The sequence below is a fragment of the Blennius ocellaris genome (assembly GCF_963422515.1).
Source record: "Blennius ocellaris genome assembly, chromosome: 3".
Classification (NCBI taxonomy): Eukaryota; Metazoa; Chordata; class Actinopteri; order Blenniiformes; family Blenniidae; genus Blennius; species Blennius ocellaris.
The window spans coordinates 29,252,968-29,270,672 of NC_137652.1; the positions used below are offsets into that span (position 1 = coordinate 29,252,968).

General features: G+C 46.1%; 1 protein-coding gene across 1 annotated transcript; it reads left to right on the forward strand.

Moving 5' to 3' along the window:
• Positions 1-3,014: 3,014 nt before the first annotated feature.
• Positions 3,015-14,653, forward strand: samd1b (sterile alpha motif domain containing 1b; the record flags this gene model as incomplete). Its single annotated transcript, XM_080516662.1, has 7 exons — positions 3,015-4,208; positions 6,167-6,395; positions 6,836-6,948; positions 12,795-12,831; positions 12,913-13,030; positions 14,295-14,409; positions 14,510-14,653. 7 exons carry the CDS (start codon positions 3,015-3,017, stop codon positions 14,651-14,653), a joined length of 1,950 nt encoding a protein of 649 aa, XP_080372788.1.
• Between the last annotated feature and the right edge of the window lie 3,052 nt (positions 14,654-17,705).

Below are 17,705 nucleotides of genomic sequence, written 5' to 3' on the forward strand. Positions count from 1 at the left end.
CGTGACGTAACGGTATCTCAGGTCTGAACATATCACTAACATTTGATCAGCGCGAGGCGAGCAGCTGCACCGAGTGACGGCACGCTTAGGGTGGAATTTCTTTTTCCGGTTCCGGATTCAGTCGGGAGGGAACGGGGGAGAGTTCCGCTTTTGGTTTCTCGTCTTCCACTGTTTGCCTTTCCAGTAGATTTGATTTTGTGAACTCCCGTCTTCATGAGAGCACTTCCTGTCTCGCTGCGCCCGGGTCCATTCTGAAGTGCTGAGCCGATGTTTTTTTCCCCGCCCCTCGATGGCGCCCCCCCGAAGGCGAGCCAGCATCAGTCACTGACGTCAGTCTGCGTAGCTTCACCTCTGCGTCCGTCTCCACCGCCGCTTCCTCTTCACACACTACCAACCACAACCGCGCTCCGCGTGACGGTTCGGCAGGCCACGGCGGCCACGTTGAGATGTTCCTGTGACGATCTTTGACGTCACGATGCAAAGAGGACGGAACCTCCGACAAGAGGTTAGGATGAAGTGCAGCTGCCGGACGTTGATGGAGCTTCTGTTGAGGAGAAACCGATCAGTCTCAGTGTTTATCGCCACATCGACTCATCTGAAGTGCAGAGTTCAGGCGTCCGTGCGGTGTGACGGCAAAACGCTGAAAGCAGAGTTTATCGTAAGACGTAGAAACTGAGTGACCCCCGGTCGGCTCCAGACGTCACCATGCCTTCTTCGCTAAGAGGTTCTGATTGGTTCCTGCAGGCGCTCTGGTTTTCCTCACGTTCCTCATCCAAACTGGTTCCGACAGAAAAACACAACAAGCCTTCTGTCAGATTTACACTTTTGTGACGTGAAATTGTTTGTGTCTCATTTGTAAAATGGAATGATGTTTGAAACGGCCCAACATGAGGGGATTTGCAGCGTTGAGTTGTTTTAGTCCTCGGACCCCCTCGTCTGCTCGTGGCGGTCCAGAGCCCGTCCACGCACAACTGCCATTGTCGGTGCAAAACCACAGACCGGATCGGTTCTTTTATTCTGAAAATAACTAAAGAGTATGAATTACACAAGCACAGTGTCACTGAGGCTGGGACCGTCTCAACGCCACGGCTTCACTAACGCTTCGTTACAAACAGTTAGAAACAGACGCGAACGCTGAGGTGAAGCCTGAGGTCAAGGCTGAGAAGACAGCTGAGGTGAAGGCTGAGGTGAAGCCTGAGGTGAAGCCTGAGGTGAAGGCTGAGGTGAAGCCTGAGGTGAAGGCTGAGAAGACAGCTCAGGTGAAGCCTGAGGTGAAGGCTGAGATGACCGCTGAGGTGAAGGCTGAGATGAAGGCTGAGGATGAAGACTTAGATGACAGCTGAGGTGAAGGCTGAGATGACCGCTGAGGTGAAGGCTGAGACGAATGCTGAGGTGAAGGCTGCCTCTTCATTTGCTCCAGCCGTATCTTTAAGTTAAGAGCAGCCCAGTGCAGGTTGTAGTTGACTAAGTTTGAGCTGCACATGAATTTATTGGTTTTGATTAAAAGGTTCATGGATCTACGGAGCAGAGTTCATATGACGGTTGATATCGACAAGAAATGTGACATTCTATAAAACAAGTGTATGTATGTATATATATACAGTATATATGTGTGTCTGTGTGTGTGTGTGTGTATATATATATATATATATATATATATATATATATATATATATATATATATAATGTATGGCTCACACCTTAAAACCTTTATGATATTGTGCTTGTGTTTTGCATATTCTCCAGAAACAAAAGTTATACTAATTCACAAACTAATTCCCAGAAATTCTGATAAAAATGGGACAAACGTTTGTTTCTGGTGGTCACATTTTCACTTACAACCAAAAGGATTGTGTTTGTTTGTTTTTAATCATAGTCTTAATTGTTTTTTTTTAATGAAAAAAATAGGTATTGCACAAAAAAATTTTTTTCCCGATAAATGAAACCACAAAAACCCCGTATTGATAGAAAACTACAAGCTGATCGGCTGGCTGTGATGAATTAATTTACAATTTATTATGTTTATTTATGTCATTTTGCATCGTTTATTGAGACTTCCCACCCGCTGTATTTCCTCCATGTCGGGTTTAATGTTGACAAATCATCAAAATGTTCTGGAAAAAAAAAAAACAACAACAAAAAAAAACTATAACTGCGTGTCTCCTCGATGTTTCTTGCAGTGATACAACTTCCTCTCAATGCAGGCACGATGCTGGTACATACTGTCGCACTTTTTAGGGAAACGAGACCCTAACGTAAACCATGACACACACACACACACACACACACACACACACACACACACACACACACACACACACACACACACACACACACACACACACACACACACACACACACACACACACTGCAAAGGGAAGCGTCTAAAGTCACGGGAACAGTGACATAAAAACACGAAGTGTAATATTTTGCAACATGAGTATCATTCCAATAAAGTTTTACTTGTAAAATTCCTTGTGACGTGTGCGTGTGTGCGTGCGCGCGCTTCGTGGCTCCGCCGCCGTTCTGGTCGCCAAGTTCACGCCTAAGTGTGTGACTAGAGGTGTTCCAGATGTTTTCACGGGGATGTTTTAGCCTCGAGGTCGGACATCCATCACGGCCGCCTGATGCGGAGCCGCCACCCGCCCCGGATCAGCCTCATGCGCCAGAACGCGCGTCAGAAAACTGCGCATCGGTGTTTCTTTGTGGCGGAAAGCGGCTCGTTTGGCGGCCGCGGAGGCGCTCAGATTAAAGATTGTGAACAAAGAACGCGGCTCGGGGCTCCGCAAGCGTTTCAATTCCACCTTAAATGCAATTTTTGCGTCTGTGGCGGAGACGAGGCGCCATCTTCAGTCCACCTTAAGCGCACATTTGTGGCGTTTTACCAGCGAGGCTTCCGTCCTCGTCCTCCGGCCGGGGATCGCACTTTGGCTTCCAGCTTTCGACTCCGCGTCACTCGTGGAACAACAGACGCACTCGGGCCAAGCCGCATCCGCAGCCCCGGAGGAGGGAAGATGTCCGAGCCCAATAAGTACCGAGAGTGGATCCTGGAGACGATCGACTCCCTGCGCTCGAGGAAAGCCCGTCCGGACCTGGAGCGGATCTGTCGAATGGTCCGGAGGCGACACGGGTCAGACCCGGACCGAACCAGGACAGAACTGGAAAAACTGATCCAGGAGCAGACGGTGCTCAAAGTTAGCTACAAGGGCTCCATCTCGTACCGGAACGCGGCGAAGGTGCAGAGGAAAAGCCGAAAGAAGAGTGAGTTTACGGCCGCTGGAAGCGGCGGCGGAGCGGAGGAGGCGAGGGAGCGGACCGAACACGACCACCTCAACAACAACAACAACAACGGCGACAGTGCGCACAGCTTCAGCGACCAGGAGGAGGGAGAGGAGGACTCCGCGCCCAGCCCAGACGCACGAACATCAGCCGGCCAGAAGCTGAAGCCCGCTGCAGCTTCCAGCCCGAGTAGCGGAAACGGGCGCCTCGGTTGTGGCGCAACACCGGGCTGCTCTGCCGGGAGCGGCTGTGAGGAGGAGAAAGCAAGTGCACCGGGAGAACGGAGGTCAGGAGCGGAGGGAGTAGCGGAATGCCCATCGCCCGGTCCGAGCGCACGGGAGGCGGCTGCAGTGGGCAGGACGACACCGAGCGCGGACGGTGCCGCCGCCGGCGGAGGGGGGGAGCCCGGCGCGCCCGCAGCGGACAGCGGGAACAAAAGTTGTTCTGGGAGCGTCCGCGGCAGCGGCGGCAGCCTCGCGGCTCCGCCTCACGGGCTCCAGCACACTGCGCCCCTCAAGCCCAAACTTCGAGCCTGTGGAGGAGGAGGCGGCGGAGCAGCGGGGAACCGCGCCAACTCCGACCTGGGCGACCGACTGGTGGCTTCCGTCCGCAGACTGTCCGAGAGGAGCCTCCGGGGGGGCTCCGCCGCCGCCCCCCCGGCAGCCAGAGGCCACATGAAGCCGCTCGGCTTGAAGGAGATCCTGGGCTACCTGAGCAGCCAGGAGCGCCTGGCGGAGGAGAAGCTGACCCGAGGCAAAGTCAAAGTGGTGATGGAGAGAGAAGTGGCGAGGGGCAGACTGCGCAGGACGCGCTGCGGGAACATCACTCTCCCCCTGAGGGGGACGCAGCTGGAGGAGCCGCCGCCGAGGAGCGCCGCCGCCGACACACTTGCAAAGAGCGCAGTGCAGGACAGACACACGGCCACGAAGGTGGGTACCTTAACATTTCCAACACGTCCCGTCGTTTTTAATAGGGGACGGTGAAGAGCGGCTCCCCGGTACATTAACGACCACTGCTTTAAAGCCGCACGCCCCGCACCCGGACGCGTTTTTGCTTTTGCATTATTTGTCTTTTGCGTGATTTTATTTTTGCTTATTGAACCTTCGAGGTTTGCGGCGCAAAAGTGACAGAGACGCTTTATTGTCAGCGGGATGCCACTGTGTCTGCTCTCTCTCTCTCTCTCTCTCTCTCTCTCTCTCTCTCTCTCTCTCTCTCTCTCTCTCTCTCTCTCTCTCTCTCTCTCTCTCTCTCTCTCTCTCTCTCTCTCTCTCTCTCTCTCTCTCTCTCTCTCTCTCTCTCTGTCTCTCTCTGTCTCTCTCTGTCTCTCTCTCTCTCTCTCTCTCTCTGTCTCTCTCTGTCTCTCTCTCTCTCTCTCTGTCTCTGCTTCCTGCACAAAAGGTGCGGGTTACATAGAGCAGGCGGCTCCCGGGACGAGCGCGCGCACCATAAAGAGCGTCTCTGCACTGCGCGTGCACGAGTCCCGTCTGACTCCGGATCAGTGTTGTCTCGGGGGGTCGTTACCGCGCGAGGAGGAACTTTCGCAGGGCGCGGGTTGTCGGGCTTGTCGCGGTAGACTGTGTCTGTCTAAACTTGAGACGTGTCGCTGCCGCGCTCCCCGCGCAGAGCGGCGGAAAACCCTCGCACCAAAACCCGCCTGGCATCACGCACGGTCACGCAGTCTCCGCTTGGTTTTTAAGATCCCCCCACTTCTCATCCCGCATCCCCAGTGGCGGCGCCAGATTTTTTTCTGCCGGTGCTCTGGGGATCTCTGGTTTATTTATTTCCTATTTATTTATTTATCTAGTTTATTTTCTACTGGAGCGCCAACAATGTGCGCGCACCGCACCGTGCACGTAACAGTCGAGCACGCATATTAAAAGCTCCGCTGTTTCAAACGTTACGATGCGACACCAGATATTTATCCAAAGTGATGATGAAGGTTTACAAGCGGCCAGTGAAACACGCTCTGAATGGAAACTTTAACACAAGTTTGTCACTGATGGAGCCTCGAGAGCAGCAGGAAGAAAACACTGCAAAGGAAGAATAAGAAACCGCTGTCAAAATATACAGTGTGTTTCTTGGGGACAGCGGAGCTTCACCTCCATCCCTCCGTCCTGCCTCCTTCAGTCTTTTGTATCATCTCCTCGCTCCCTCTCCCTCAACTCTCCCTCCTCTCATCACTCCTCCCTCCTCTCTCCTCCCTCTCCTCTCATCTCTCTCCTCTCTCCACCCTCCTCTCTCCTCTTTCTATCTCCCCTCCTCTCTTCTTTCCTCTATCTCTTCCCTCATCTCTCTCCTCCCTCCTCTCCCCTCCCTCCTCTCTCTCCTCTCTCTTCTCTCATCTCTTTCTCTCTTTCCTCTCCTCCCCCTCCTCTCTTCTCCCTCCTCTCTCCTCCCTCTCCTTCCTCCCTCTCCTCCCTCTCCTCTCTTCTCCCTCTCCTCTCTCTTCTCTCATCTCTCTCCTCCCTCCTCTCTCCTGTCTCTCTCCTCTCTCTCATCCCTCCTCTCTTCTCTCGCTCCACTCACCCTCCTCTCTCCTCTCTCACTTCCCTCCTCTCCTTTCTCCCCTCTCTCTTCCCTCATTTCTCTCCTCCCCCTCTCTCCTCCCCCATCCCTCTCTCCTCTTCTCTCTCCTCCCTGGTGGTGTAAACTTGAGAGGGTTTTTGTTATTATTGATATTGTCTCTCCTAAGCGGTTGGTGTTATTGGGAAACATTATCCGCCCTACAGACGTGCGGCAGAGCGAATAACACCAAATCACAAAGAGCCACACTGAACCGAACTTGGATTGAAGTGGAATGAAATCACTGCCGCTCCTCCGCTCCACTCGCCCTCCTGCCGTTTTTCAATAACGGAAACTGATTCCTTGTTGAACTTTGTCGTTGCAGCAGCCGTCGCCCTCCGTCCGAGACAATGAGCTGAGAGAGAATGAAGAAGAGGAGGAAGAGGAGGAGGAGGAGGAGGAGGAGGAGGAGGATCCCCGGAGTTCTGATATGGAGGGAGGACTATCCCTGGTAACCATGGCAACCGAATCAGGGCTCATTGAGAAATCCAAAGAAGATGCTGAGATCCAGACTTCATCAAAGCAGGAGAGTCCCCAGCAGCAGAGTGGCAAAGGTGTGTGTGTGTGTGTGTGTGTGTGTGTGTGTGTGTGTGTGTGTGTGTGTGTGTGTGTGTGTGTGTGTGTGTGTGTGAAACACTAATTGAACAGGCAACCGTTGTTGTTTATATCATATATAATCTTCATCATTAGACTGTAACTGCAGGATGTTTCATTGTTAAAGCCTTAACACACACACACACACACACACACACACACACACACACACACACACACACACACACACACACACACACACACACGCACACACACACACACACACACACACACCAAGGAGAAGAGACACTAGAAATGCTTTCTAATATAATTTAAAATGCTCTTGTGTGTATGTTCATTTTAGTCATGTGTCATCAGTTTTGGTTTGATCTTAACTAGGTGAATGACGGTTGCTGTCATACTGTGAAGGACTCATTCCTGTCACTTGCTGGTTTTTCAGGGTCGTCCACGCTTGACCTCCGCCCCAGGACGGAGTCTCCGCCGGCTCAGGGAGCGTCGCCGTCTCAGTGTAACGGTAGTATGGAGGACGAGCGGCTCCATACGGACACACAGGTCAGTAAACCACGTGCATCTGTTCTTTTTGTTTCTAGTTGTTTCTAGTATTTTGTTTTTACATATATTATCAACACTGTGACTTCTACTGCTACTCCTACTGCATAACAGGTGAAGAATGAAACATTTACTTGTATTTTCTTCCCTGCAGAACTTAGTAAAGTAAAATAACAGGTGAACAACATATAATGCAAGATAGATTGAGGGGAAAGGTAAAAATAAAATGATGGGATTAAAGACACTATTTGTAGTTGAAAAGGTTTAATGGAGAACTCGTCCACAAAACGTAAACGTCGGGGGGTTGGGGTGGGGGTGGGGGTGGGGGTGGGGGGGGGTCTTAACGGAGAACTCGTCCACGGTTGGGTGCGTACAGAGACAACAGCCGAGGCTTTGAGGTTTTTTTCCCACACCACAAAGTTTTACACACGGTGCATATAGGGTTCCGGTTTAACTACCTCTCTACCATGGTTTAACTACCTCTCTACCATGGTTTAACTACTTCTCTTCCATGGTTTAACTACCTCTCTTCCATGGTTTAACTACCTCTCTACCATGGTTTAACTACCTCTCTTCCATGGTTTAACTACCTCTCTACCATGGTTTAACTACTTCTCTTCCATGGTTTAACTACCTCTCTTCCATGGTTTAACTACCTCTCTACCATGGTTTAACTACCTCTCTTCCATGGTTTAACTACCTCTCTTCCATGGTTTAACTACTTCTCTACCATGGTTTAACTACCTCTCTACCATGGTTTAACTACCTCTCTTCCATGGTTTAACTACTTCTCTACCATGGTTTAACTACCTCTCTTCCATGGTTTAACTACTTCTCTACCATGGTTTAACTACCTCTCTACCATGGTTTAACTACCTCTCTTCCATGGTTTAACTACTTCTCTTCCATGGTTTAACTACCTCTCTACCATGGTTTAACTACATCTCTTCCATGGTTTAACTACCTCTCTTCCATGGTTTAACTACCTCTCTACCATGGTTTAACTACCTCTCTACCATGGTTTAACTACTTCTCTTCCATGGTTTAACTACCTCTCTTCCATGGTTTAACTACCTCTCTACCATGGTTTAACTACCTCTCTTCCATGGTTTAACTACCTCTCTACCATGGTTTAACTACTTCTCTTCCATGGTTTAACTACCTCTCTTCCATGGTTTAACTACCTCTCTACCATGGTTTAACTACCTCTCTTCCATGGTTTAACTACCTCTCTTCCATGGTTTAACTACTTCTCTACCATGGTTTAACTACCTCTCTACCATGGTTTAACTACCTCTCTTCCATGGTTTAACTACTTCTCTACCATGGTTTAACTACCTCTCTTCCATGGTTTAACTACTTCTCTACCATGGTTTAACTACCTCTCTACCATGGTTTAACTACCTCTCTTCCATGGTTTAACTACTTCTCTTCCATGGTTTAACTACCTCTCTTCCATGGTTTAACTACCTCTCTACCATGGTTTAACTACCTCTCTACCATGGTTTAACTACCTCTCTTCCATGGTTTAACTACTTCTCTTCCATGGTTTAACTACTTCTCTACCATGGTTTAACTACCTCTCTTCCATGGTTTAACTACCTCTCTACCATGGTTTAACTACCTCTCTTCCATGGTTTAACTACCTCTCTTCCATGGTTTAACTACCTCTCGACCATGGTTTAACTACCCCTCTTCCATGGTTTAACTACCTCTCTACCATGGTTTAACTACTTCTCTTCCATGGTTTAACTACCTCTCTACCATGGTTTAACTACCTCTCTTCCATGGTTTAACTACTTCTCTACCATGGTTTAAATACCTCTCTACCATGGTTTAACTACTTCTCTACCATGGTTTAACTACCTCTCTACCATGGTTTAATTACTTCTCTTCCATGGTTTAACTACCTCTCTACCATGGTTTAACTACTTCTCTTCCATGGTTTAACTACCTCTCTACCATGGTTTAACTACTTCTCTACCATGGTTTAACTACCTCTCGACCATGGTTTAACTACCCCTCTTCCATGGTTTAACTACCTCTCTACCATGGTTTAACTACTTCTCTACCATGGTTTAACTACCTATCTACCATGGTTTAACTACTTCTCTACCATGGTTTAACTACTTCTCTTCCATGGTTTAACTACCTCTCTACCATGGTTTAACTACTTCTCTTCCATGGTTTAACTACCTCTCTACCATGGTTTAACTACTTCTCTACCATGGTTTAACTACCTCTCTACCATGGTTTAACTACCTCTCTACCATGGTTTAACTACCTCTCTTCCATGGTTTAGCTACTTCTCTTCCATGGTTTAACTACCTCTCTACCATGGTTTAACTACCTCTCTACCATGGTTTAGCTACTTCTCTTCCATGGTTTGACTACCTCTCTACCATGGTTTAACTACCTCTCTTCCATGGTTTAACTACCTCTCTTCCATGGTTTAACTACTTCTCTACCATGGTTTAACTACCTCTCTACCATGGTTTAACTACTTCTCTACCATGGTTTAACTACCTCTCTTCCATGGTTTAACTACTTCTCTTCCATGGTTTAACTACCTCTCTACCATGGTTTAACTACTTCTCTACCATGGTTTAACTACCTCTCTACCATGGTTTAACTACTTCTCTTCCATGGTTTAACTACCTCTCTTCCATGGTTTAGCTACTTCTCTTCTATGGTTTAACTACCTCTCTACCATGGTTTAACTACTTCTCTTCCATGGTTTAACTACCTCTCTACCATGGTTTAACTACTTCTCTACCATGGTTTAACTACCTCTCTACCATGGTTTAACTACTTCTCTACCATGGTTTAACTACCTCTCTTCCATGGTTTAGCTACTTCTCTTCCATGGCTTAACTACCTCTCTACCATGGTTTAACTACTTCTCGACCATGGTTTAACTACCTCTCGACCATGGTTTAACTACCTCTCTACCATGGTTTAACTACCTCTCGACCATGGTTTAACTACCCCTCTTCCATGGTTTAACTACCTCTCTACCATGGTTTAACTACTTCTCTTCCATGGTTTAACTACCTCTCTACCATGGTTTAACTACCTCTCTTCCATGGTTTAACTACTTCTCTTCCATGGTTTAACTACCTCTCGACCATGGTTTAACTACTTATCTACCATGGTTTAACTACCTCTCTACCATGGTTTAACTACTTCTCTACCATGGTTTAACTACCTCTCTACCATGGTTTAACTACTTCTCTACCATGGTTTAACTACCTCTCTACCATGGTTTAACTACTTCTCTTCCATGGTTTAACTACCTCTCTACCATGGTTTAACTACTTCTCTACCATGGTTTAACTATCTCTCTACCATGGTTTAACTACTTCTCTACCATGGTTTAACTACCTCTCTACCATGGTTTAACTACTTCTCTACCATGGTTTAACTACTTCTCTTCCATGGTTTAACTACTTCTCTACCATGGTTTAACTACTTCTCTACCATGGTTTAACTACTTCTCTTCCATGGTTTAACTACCTCTCTACCATGGTTTAACTACTTCTCTACCATGGTTTAACTACCTCTCTACCATGGTTTAACTACCTCTCTACCATGGTTTAACTACCTCTCTTCCATGGTTTAGCTACTTCTCTACCATGGTTTAACTGCTTCTCTACCATGGTTTAACTACCTCTCTACCATGGTTTAACTACTTCTCTACCATGGTTTAACTACCTCTCTACCATGGTTTAACTACTTCTCTTCCATGGTTTAACTACCTCTCGACCATGGTTTAACTACTTCTCTACCATGGTTTAACTACCTCTCTACCATGGTTTAACTACTTATCTACCATGGTTTAACTACTTCTCTACCATGGTTTAACTACTTCTCTTCCATGGTTTAACTACCTCTCTACCATGGTTTAACTACTTCTCTTCCATGGTTTAACTACCTCTCTACCATGGTTTAACTACTTCTCTACCATGGTTTAACTACCTCTCTACCATGGTTTAACTACCTCTCTACCATGGTTTAATTACCTCTCTTCCATGGTTTAGCTACTTCTCTTCCATGGTTTAACTACCTCTCTACCATGGTTTAACTACTTCTCTACCATGGTTTAACTACCTCTCTACCATGGTTTAACTACTTCTCTTCCATGGTTTAACTACCTCTCTACCATGGTTTAACTACTTCTCTTCCATGGTTTAACTACCTCTCTACCATGGTTTAACTACTTCTCTTCCATGGTTTAACTACCTCTCTACCATGGTTTAACTACTTCTCTTCCATGGTTTAACTACTTCTCTTCCATGGTTTAACTACTTCTCTTCCATGGTTTAACTACCTCTCGACCATGGTTTAACTACTTATCTACCATGGTTTAACTACTTATCTACCATGGTTTAACTACCTCTCTACCATGGTTTAACTACTTCTCTACCATGGTTTAACTACTTCTCTTCCATGGTTTAACTACCTCTCGACCATGGTTTAACTACTTCTCTACCATGGTTTAACTACCTCTCTTCCATGGTTTAACTACCTCTCTACCATGGTTTAACTACTTCTCTTCCATGGTTTAACTACCTCTCTACCATGGTTTAACTACTTCTCTACCATGGTTTAACTACCTCTCTACCATGGTTTAACTACCTCTCTTCCATGGTTTAACTACTTCTCTTCCATGGTTTAACTACTTCTCGACCATGGTTTAACTACCTCTCTACCATGGTTTAACTACCTCTCTACCATGGTTTAACTACCTCTCTACCATGGTTTAACTACCTCTCTTCCATGGTTTAACTACTTCTCTTCCATGGTTTAACTACTTCTCGACCATGGTTTAACTACTTCTCTACCATGGTTTAACTACCTCTCTTCCATGGTTTAACTACCTCTCTACCATGGTTTAACTACTTCTCTTCCATGGTTTAACTACCTCTCTACCATGGTTTAACTACTTCTCTACCATGGTTTAACTACCTCTCTACCATGGTTTAACTACCTCTCTACCATGGTTTAACTACCTCTCTTCCATGGTTTAGCTACTTCTCTTCCATGGTTTAACTACCTCTCTACCATGGTTTAACTACTTCTCTACCATGGTTTAACTACCTCTCTACCATGGTTTAACTACATCTCTACCATGGTTTAACTACTTCTCTTCCATGGTTTAACTACCTCTCTACCATGGTTTAACTACCTCTCTTCCATGGTTTAACTACTTCTCTACCATGGTTTAACTACCTCTCTTCCATGGTTTAACTACTTCTCTTCCATGGTTTAACTACCTCTCTACCATGGTTTAACTACCTCTCTTCCATGGTTTAACTACCTCTCTTCCATGGTTTAACTACTTCTCTACCATGGTTTAACTACCTCTCTACCATGGTTTAACTACTTCTCTTCCATGGTTTAACTACCTCTCTACCATGGTTTAACTACTTCTCTTCCATGGTTTAACTACCTCTCTACCATGGTTTAACTACTTCTCTACCATGGTTTAACTACCTCTCTACCATGGTTTAACTACTTCTCTACCATGGTTTAACTACCTCTCTTCCATGGTTTAGCTACTTGTCTTCCATGGTTTAACTACCTCTCTACCATGGTTTAACTACTTCTCTACCATGGTTTAACTATCTCTCTACCATGGTTTAACTACTTCTCTTCCATGGTTTAACTACCTCTCTACCATGGTTGAACTCCGTCACTTCCATGGTTGAACTCCGTCACTTCCACACAGCAGATAAGCTTCTGTCCCGGTGCAGTTGTGCTCCAGCTCTTCTCGCCCTTCGTTCCAGACGGAGGTTGTACATCTTCCCTCTCTTCTCTGACGGCGTCATGTGGTTGTTGTGTTTCAGGAGCAGCAGGACGGCCGAGGTTCCTCGTCCTCCAGCAGTGAGTCTTGCTCTTCTCAACATGTCGGCTCAGGAGAGTTTGGTGGTTTCATTCACAATCGTCTGATTGTGCCTCCAACAGGCTCGGCGTTTAAGATGGAGGTGGGCGTGTCGTCGTGCCTGCTCACTCCCACCGCCTCGCCCAGAGACTCGGGCCTGCTTGAGGAGCGAGGCGGCGGAGGAGGCGGAGGAGGCGGAGGGTGAGTTCACACCTGACGCTGGCTGCACCAGTTGAAGAGTCACTCTTACTTCCTCCACAGTTTAATCTCACCAGCACGTCTGCTAGAACACAGTCCTGAACAAACATGTTGTGTTTGTCTTGGTACTCGCTGACAAATCTGGATTTCAGTTGCTTTCTTTTACAAGTTAGTTGTGCCACCCTGCTCACTGGTCTCTCTGGAGGCTGTGACGAGCTGGGGGAGTGGGCGGAGCTTCAGGGGAGCCTGAGAGGCTGACAGGCCCTGGTTGGGACGAACACACAACACGTTCCTCATTCTGTTCCACACCACATGAATCTGTCCACAAATGAAACATTTCACACACTTACAACTTGGACTACAGCTGCACTCACAATCTTACTTCCTCCCTCAGACTCGTCTCCTCTCACGGTCCTTCTGCTGTCGTCTCTGGTCCACCTTGGACTTTTGTCACTTGTGTAATTTGAATAAAAGGACAAAGTAATCATAAACTTATTGATAGAATTATTTTTCTTCCTGTCTACTATAATAATCATGTTGTCCTACTTATCAAAGTGTTGTATGAATGTGTTTGTCTAAAATTAGGAGTTACTGTATTTGACTTTATGATTAAGTGTCAGTTAATAATTACTATTATTAATCACAAAGAGTGACAATGCAATTTTATTTCTGAGTATCTTTGTCTTAAACCTCTGTGTGTGTGTGTGTGTGTGTGTGTGTGTGTGTGTGTGTGTGTGTGTGTGTGTGTGTGTGTGTGTGTATATATATATATATATATATATATATATATATATATATATAGGTTTAAATATTTTTTTTTCCTTTTTTTGCATGTTTGTATTTTGCTTCATCTCAAGGCTTCAATTAGTTATTTAAGTAAACCATTTCTCATGATTTTCTAAATTCCTTCAGAGTAGAACTGAGTACTTTTTCTTTTGTTGAATATAAGCGTGACAACAGTAATGGCAACATGTACAGTAATAGATTACAACAGAAGGCCAGAGGACCAAACAGGATGAACAACACCAACATAAACTAAAGTGTATGAGGGTGTAAGGTCAGGTCCTGGAGGCGGCAGCCCCGCATGTCCCCACGTCTCCTTCCTGGCCAGCGTAAGGTCCTGAAGGTCACTGAGGACCAGCCTGGTGGGGCAGGAGACGTGGAGACGAGCAGGACTGGGTCTGACGGCCTGGACACATGGAAGAAATCGTAGAAATAAACAGCAGATTTCCACAATAAAAGTCTTCCCTGTTCGTCCTGCTTCCAGGCTGATGAAGACGGAGGGCGGCAGCGGCAGCCCGGTGGACTGGACGGTGTCGGACGTGGTCAGTTACTTCACAGCAGCAGGTTTCCCCGAGCAGGCTGTGGCCTTCAGGACCCAGGTGAGCCTGCAGTCCTCACTCGGCACCCACAGGGGGCGCCACAGGCGGGCTCCTCAGGAGAGTCGACCCTCACCAGGCTCTGCTTCTCTCTCTTGGTCAGGAAATCGACGGGAAGTCTCTCCTGCTCATGCAGCGTCACGACGTTCTGACCGGCCTGTCCATCAGGCTCGGCCCCGCCCTCAAGATCTACGAGCGCCACGTCAAGCTGCTGCAGAAAACACACTTCGAGGACGAAGACTGCTAACCACACACACGCACACACGCACACGCACACGCACAAGCACACACACACATTTCTACTAAATGGAGCACAAACTGATGGAGGAAATAAACTCATTAAAGCAGCAGAGATGCAAAACAATCATGCAAGTACACTTTTTACTTTTTATTTTTTTTTTTTTAAACCAAAATCGAAGCACTTTGCATTTTTCTACTGACTGGTTTGTACAGGTTTGTGTTGAGTTAACCTTCATGCACCTTCCATTCAGCGATGGAGGTTTTTTTTCTTCTCGGAGGTTGAATTGGTTTGGGTCGATGAGACTTGATGTCTTTGTGCCGCTGGTCCTGCGTCGCTCCGTCTGTCTGCACAACATGTTGGGTGAAGCTGCTACCAGCTGGAGGTCCAGAAGGTCAAACACATTCCCAGTTACCTTCAGTGGTCGGCGTCCATCCTGTTCCCGCGCTGAGCTTTGTGACCTCCTGCACACAGTTGCTTGTTCAAGCAATAAAGTGATCATTGGTGCCGTTGAGGTTGTTGCACCTGACGGCTGCTTGTTGTTGTTTTGCAGCCTGACGTGTTGAACACGCGTGTTTCCTGGTCCTCACCGGGGCTGGTTTCACAAAGATCAACTGACCGATCGGCAAGGTGCTTCTTCAAGCCGTCTAAAGAGATGCAATATGTATAAAACCAACAGTTTGGAGGTTCTTCTCGGGAATTGGACCCGTTTGTGTTTCATGTCCTGAGGACAGACTTACTGACGGAATGTTTGTAGCCTGAAGTCACGTGAACGGAACGTATAGACTTGAGCTTTGAAAACCAACCATCTGAATAAACTGGGAGTCGTCTGTTGGGACTTCTTCATCTTTTATAAACATGATCTGGATTATTTTGCTGAAGGAAGAGTAAGAAGTTACGAAGCGAAACGACGATCAACAAATAAAGACGAGTTGGTGCAAAATGACCAAAAACTAACTGCTGGCAGCAAAGTCATGTATTGTATTATGAAGATAGAACAGCTGAAACATGTAATTAGATGAGAACTCTGATGCTCTGCAGAACCAGGATGTTTGACATTTTTCTGCCTATAGACCCCCGCTTTCTTTTTGTCTGTCACTTAAACCCATACATTTACTGTGTTTCCTGAAAGAGATATCTGGTGTCAGCAGTCGTTACTATGCTCTGTGGCTCGTGTTCTCTGAGGCGTTGAGCTTTGAGGAGGCCAGTCTGAAGATCATGAGTGTGAATTTCAATCTGCTCAGGCACTAAAAGCCAGAGTGTCTTTGTGAAACCAGCAGGAATGTTGATCAAACTTACACCAGCGAACTGAACCAAATCAGCAGAACAATCAACTCAGCTGCTCGGTCGAATGTAAATATATTGAAATTGTGTTAATTTTAATGCATTGTTTGTTTATGAATTATGGGGATTACATTTTCCGACTGAGAGACGATGTCGTCGCAGAGGAAATCAGTGAATCTCTCACCACCAGCGCTTTTTTTTTTTTTAACACGTTTTTAATGGCCATCACCAGAAACCAAAAGCAGTCATTTCATCTCAACTATCACTGCAGACATTCCAACTCTTGGGTTACTGTTAATTTGACACATCTGTGCATTTTCCAACACATTGTTTTTATTGTGTTTATGTTCAGATCAGATCCACGGTCTGATTTCAAACCTCCTCTACCTCTCGCCTCTCTGTTTTCAACACCATTTCAGTCCCATTTGTAAAATCTGAACTTCCCGTTTCTCACTAGCAGAATGTACAGTACGTCTGAAGCCTTTTCTCTTGTTTTTGTTTGTTTTTTTTATTAAAGGACAATTTGAGTAATAAAAGTTTACATTGAAATACCAGTATGTTGTTGTTGCTGTTCTTGTTGCCTGGAGAGTGTTTTGTGTTTGGGTGTGTCCATGTATTCTTTCTAGGTTACTTCCTAAAATATATTAATATTCTTGAAGGATATTTATAAACTTCAGGAATTTAGAATCAGAATTGTCTTTTTTGTCATTGTTAAAAACAAGATTGTAAGTGCCGTCTGTAGATATGCCACATAAATAAAGTCGGACATTTAAAATGGAACAATGAAATGCATTAAAGACAAAAAGCAACAATACACACTCATACAACATACTACAATCAGTTATTTACACTTTCCCTTCAGTTGTAACAAGCTGTTCAATCTGATTACTTTCATAAAGCTGTCAAAAATCACACACATTTCTCTATTTACTTAAAGAAAATCTCTCAATGGGCTTTAGACCCGTGTAAAATTCACCTCAACTTTACTGGACACTAATGAAACCAAAGTTAATAAATGACTTTAAAGACTTAAAGTCCTAGTGAAATGTAATACACGACTTTACAAAAAACGATAGTTGGGGTTCTACTTCTAAGGTTTCTCCGACTCTGCCCCACCACTGTTGTCGCATAACAAAGTTATTTGAATTTTGAATCTCCAGCTGAGGAAGTCGGGGGAATCCTTCTTCGTGGGCGTGACGTCAAGAGTTGTGCAGATCTCCATCTGTTGTGTTTATATCGGCTTGTTTCCCTCTTAAATATCCAAGTTTTAACAGTGTTTTGAAGTTATAGTCTGCGTTTTATGAGCCTTGACGAAAGATTGAGCCTGGAAGAGACTGAGAGAGGAGAAAAGGAGCACGGGCGGTGGGAGCCGCTAGCTCGCGCAGCTAGCAGCTAGCGGGAGCCGCTAGCTCGGGCGGCTAGTAGGCGACCAAGTAATACCTGGACTCATCTTCGGTGATTCCGCGCAGTGGGAAAAGCTCTTCGACATGATCCAGGAAGTCGTTCTGCCAAAAGTCAGGAGCCTCAAAGCCTCAAAGGTGAAAACTGGCGGCTGCTGAGGAGACGAGGACGAATGGAGGACGAAGCGTCTTCTGCTTCCTCAAACATGTTCCAGACGGAGTCACCGATGGCAGAACCACCTTCTGTGTCTCCTTCATCAATCACTGGGTTTGAAATGATGATGATGATGAAATATGGTTAAATTCAGCCTCTTCGTGGTCAAAACTCTGATCCTCCATAATGTAAACACAACTTGGGCGTGTGCACAACCAGTGAT